The sequence below is a fragment of the Poecilia latipinna genome, unplaced genomic scaffold (genome assembly GCF_001443285.1).
Source record: "Poecilia latipinna isolate Pla-1442-1.1 unplaced genomic scaffold, P_latipinna-1.0 Scaffold1691, whole genome shotgun sequence".
Classification (NCBI taxonomy): domain Eukaryota; kingdom Metazoa; phylum Chordata; class Actinopteri; order Cyprinodontiformes; family Poeciliidae; genus Poecilia; species Poecilia latipinna.
Genome location: NW_015114307.1, coordinates 195,317 through 198,534, shown reverse-complemented (window position 1 = coordinate 198,534; position 3,218 = coordinate 195,317). Strand labels below are relative to the sequence as shown.

Below are 3,218 nucleotides of genomic sequence, written 5' to 3'. Positions count from 1 at the left end.
TATATATATATATATATATATATATATATGCTGTATAGATATATAGAAATGCTACACTATTTGCACATTTGCTTATTTATGTACTTTATTTTCTTGCTTACTCATTAGATACCCTCATTCTTCATTTATTGTCTTATTTATGAAATTGCTTGTATTTTTTCTGGTTTTCCCACTTATAAATTAGATTTGCCAAACTGTTTTTTCTTTCCTTGCTTATGTAACTGCATTTGAAGTTATTGATTTACTCAACTATCTTAACTTTAATGATTGAGATATTAATATGATTTGCTTACTTACAGGTATTGACTTGGTTACTTTACTTATTTATGAACTGTTTATTTTTACTTTGTAACTTCTTATTTATTGTGTTTATTTGTTACCAACTGTTTGCTGCTGTATGACTGAGAATATGCTGATGTTAGTGGTAAAATATTCCCAGTGTTTCTCTTGTGAGATTATGATTATTGATGATTGCAGAGACAGAAAAGTAGTTCTTACTTAGCACATAACCAGATTTATTATTATTACTTATTGATGTTTGTGTATTTTACCTGCAGATCAAAGGCCTGGATGGAGGAGCAGCAGATGGGAGCGTTTCTCAGCGTGGCCCGGGGCTCAGAGGAGCCCCCTGTCTTCCTGGAGCTGCACTACAGAGGCTCAGCAGACAGCCAGCAGCCGCCGCTGCTGCTAGTGGGGAAAGGCATCACGTTCGACAGGTTCATCACAAACACACCCACAACTCATATTGATTATCATCATGTCGTCTCATTGTTGGTAGACTGTGTGTGAGCTATGCCCCCCTCTGACCCCTGTGTGTGGTGTGTGTGTTTTCAGCGGTGGCATCTCTCTAAAGCCGTCTCAATCCATGGACGCGATGCGAGCCGATATGGGCGGAGCCGCCACAGTTTGCGCCTCCATCGTTGCCGCAGCGGCTCTGAAGCTCCCGGTGAACATCGTTGGTGGGCTGCTGCTTCTTCTTCCTTTCTGCCAGTGCCTCCATTTTTATTGTGCCCAGACCAACAGCCTTCATGTTTGTGCTCGGAGCAGGTCTGGCTCCGCTGTGTGAGAACATGCCCAGCGGGAAGGCCACCAAACCAGGCGATGTTGTCACGGCCAAGAACGGGAAGACAATCCAGGTAAATGAAGACGTATGATTGGTCCAAACAGCTCCCTGACTGTGTGTGTGTGTGTGTGTGTGTGTGTGTGCGTGTGTGTGTGCGTGCGTGCGCGCGTGCGTGTATTTACTAATGAGGTTTTTGTTTCATGAAGGTGGATAACACAGACGCAGAGGGCAGACTGATCCTGGCTGACGCTCTCTGTTATGGACACACCTTTAACCCCAGAGCTATCGTTAACGTTGCTACGCTAACAGGTGAGATCAGGTTGCAGGATTTACCACTACTGCTCTGTTAAAGTTAAACGTGTTATTATTATGGTATTAACTGAATGGAAGCGCTGTAGAGAAATGATGGTAGACGGTGTCGGACCTCTTGTTGCAGGCGCCATGGATGTAGCTCTGGGCTCGGCGGCGACAGGAGTGTTTACCAACTCAGACTGGCTGTGGGAGCAGCTGCAGCAGGTAGACAGGAAGCACAGCAACACTCACTACTGTACCAGCTTCTCTGTTGGCTCATGCTCTGTGTGTGTGTAGGCAAGTGTTGTGACAGGTGACAGAGTTTGGAGGATGCCTCTGTTCCAACATTACACCAACCAGGTCACTGACAGCCAGCTGGCCGACCTCAACAACATCGGCAAATACAGCCGGTACGTAGCAGACCGCTGCTACACTCAGATCCTGTTTTACCCGACCGGCTTTACATTGAATCCCATCTCTTCATTTCTTACTTTTTTGCTTGACTCTTCTTTTTTCTTTTTTGTTTTACTCCTCACTCCTTCTTCCTTCTTTCCTTTCATCTTTCCTTTTGTGATTTCTTTTTGCTTGCAGTCTTTGAGCTCTTTCCTTCTGTCCTCTTATTGCTTTACTCTTTCATTCTGTTCTTTCTTCCTTCCTTTTTATTATCTGGTTAATAAAAACAAAGTCATTAACAGACATATGGGTGAAAGTGGCCTGGCGGCCTCCTGACCCAGCTCTCTGTTTATCCTATGCAGTTCTGGTGGTGCCTGCACAGCTGCCGCCTTCCTCAGGGAGTTCGTCACGGCTCCTCACTGGGCTCACCTGGACATTGCTGGAGTGATGAGCAACAAAGATGAAGTTCCCTACCTCAGGAAGGGCATGTCCGGGAGGCCGACGCGCACGCTGCTGGAGTTTGCTGCCGGTCTGGCCCACAGCGGCTGAGAGGAGGATCAGATCTGACAAAGAGCGGGACTCTCCTGAGTCAGAGATCACACAGCTAACAACATAGATATGAGTATAACAGATGTTACATAGGTAACATAGATGAGCTAATACGGATTTATATTATGTATTAGTATTACACTGTGCTGTGAAAGGATATTTGCCCTCTTTCAGATTTCTTCTGTTTTTATTTTCTCACACTTAAAGCTGAAATATGTAACTTTTATATATTTTTTGTCACTGTCGTATGAGATGGATAATCTGAGAACAAAATCCAGCTCCTCTACCTTCTCCCAGTGCTAACTAGAAATGACCAATCAGAGCCAGGAGGTGGGTCATAGTGCCGTCAATCACCCTGTGTATGGCTACTCAAACAGACCGTGATCAACCTCAAGTAGAGGGCAAATACTTGTCAACATAGGGCCAGGTCGGTTTGTGAAGCTTTTCTTCTATATAAAAATTGCATTTTTGTATGTTGTTTTGTGGGGTTATCTTTCTCATATTAACATTAATTTAATCTGAAATGGGGGTTAAAAAAACGCAAATCAAATCTGTGAGGGACAGATCAGTTTCACAGCATTGTAAAAAAAACAAATATATTTTGTTACAGAAATCATTGTCTCCAGCACATTTTTTGTAATTGACATGTTCTTAAAATGAGCTATAATTGCTGATTAAAATCATCAGTTGCTTTTTTACAGTGTGTGTTCCACCCAGGCAGAAGGAATGTGAAAATTAAACATTTAATACTGTTAAATATTGCCTTATCTACCACTTATTTAAAACCAAATCCATCAGTTAAATTGAGAATATTCAGTGAAAAAAATGTGTGTGTGTGTGTATGTATGTGTGTGTGTGTATATATATATATATATATATATATATATATATTTTTTTTTTTTTTTTTTTTTTTTTAAATATT

At 42.0% G+C, this 3,218-nt stretch overlaps 2 protein-coding genes across 2 annotated transcripts in view; both read left to right on the top strand.

The window, feature by feature from the left end:
• lap3 (leucine aminopeptidase 3) overlaps positions 1-3,048 on the top strand; it is a 9,507-nt gene extending 6,459 nt beyond the window's left edge. The window contains exons 7-13 of the mRNA XM_015060183.1: positions 558-716; positions 835-959; positions 1,048-1,136; positions 1,270-1,372; positions 1,500-1,579; positions 1,652-1,764; positions 2,110-3,048. Of these exons, the coding sequence (XP_014915669.1) occupies positions 558-716; positions 835-959; positions 1,048-1,136; positions 1,270-1,372; positions 1,500-1,579; positions 1,652-1,764; positions 2,110-2,296 (856 nt within the window). The 3' untranslated portion in view covers positions 2,297-3,048. The remainder of the gene's footprint in view (positions 1-557; positions 717-834; positions 960-1,047; positions 1,137-1,269; positions 1,373-1,499; positions 1,580-1,651; positions 1,765-2,109) is intronic.
• The window catches only part of med28 (mediator complex subunit 28), a 6,218-nt gene continuing 5,365 nt past the window's right edge, over positions 2,366-3,218 (top strand). The window contains exon 1 of the mRNA XM_015060161.1: positions 2,366-2,369. Coding sequence (XP_014915647.1) covers positions 2,366-2,369 — 4 coding nt within the window. The remainder of the gene's footprint in view (positions 2,370-3,218) is intronic.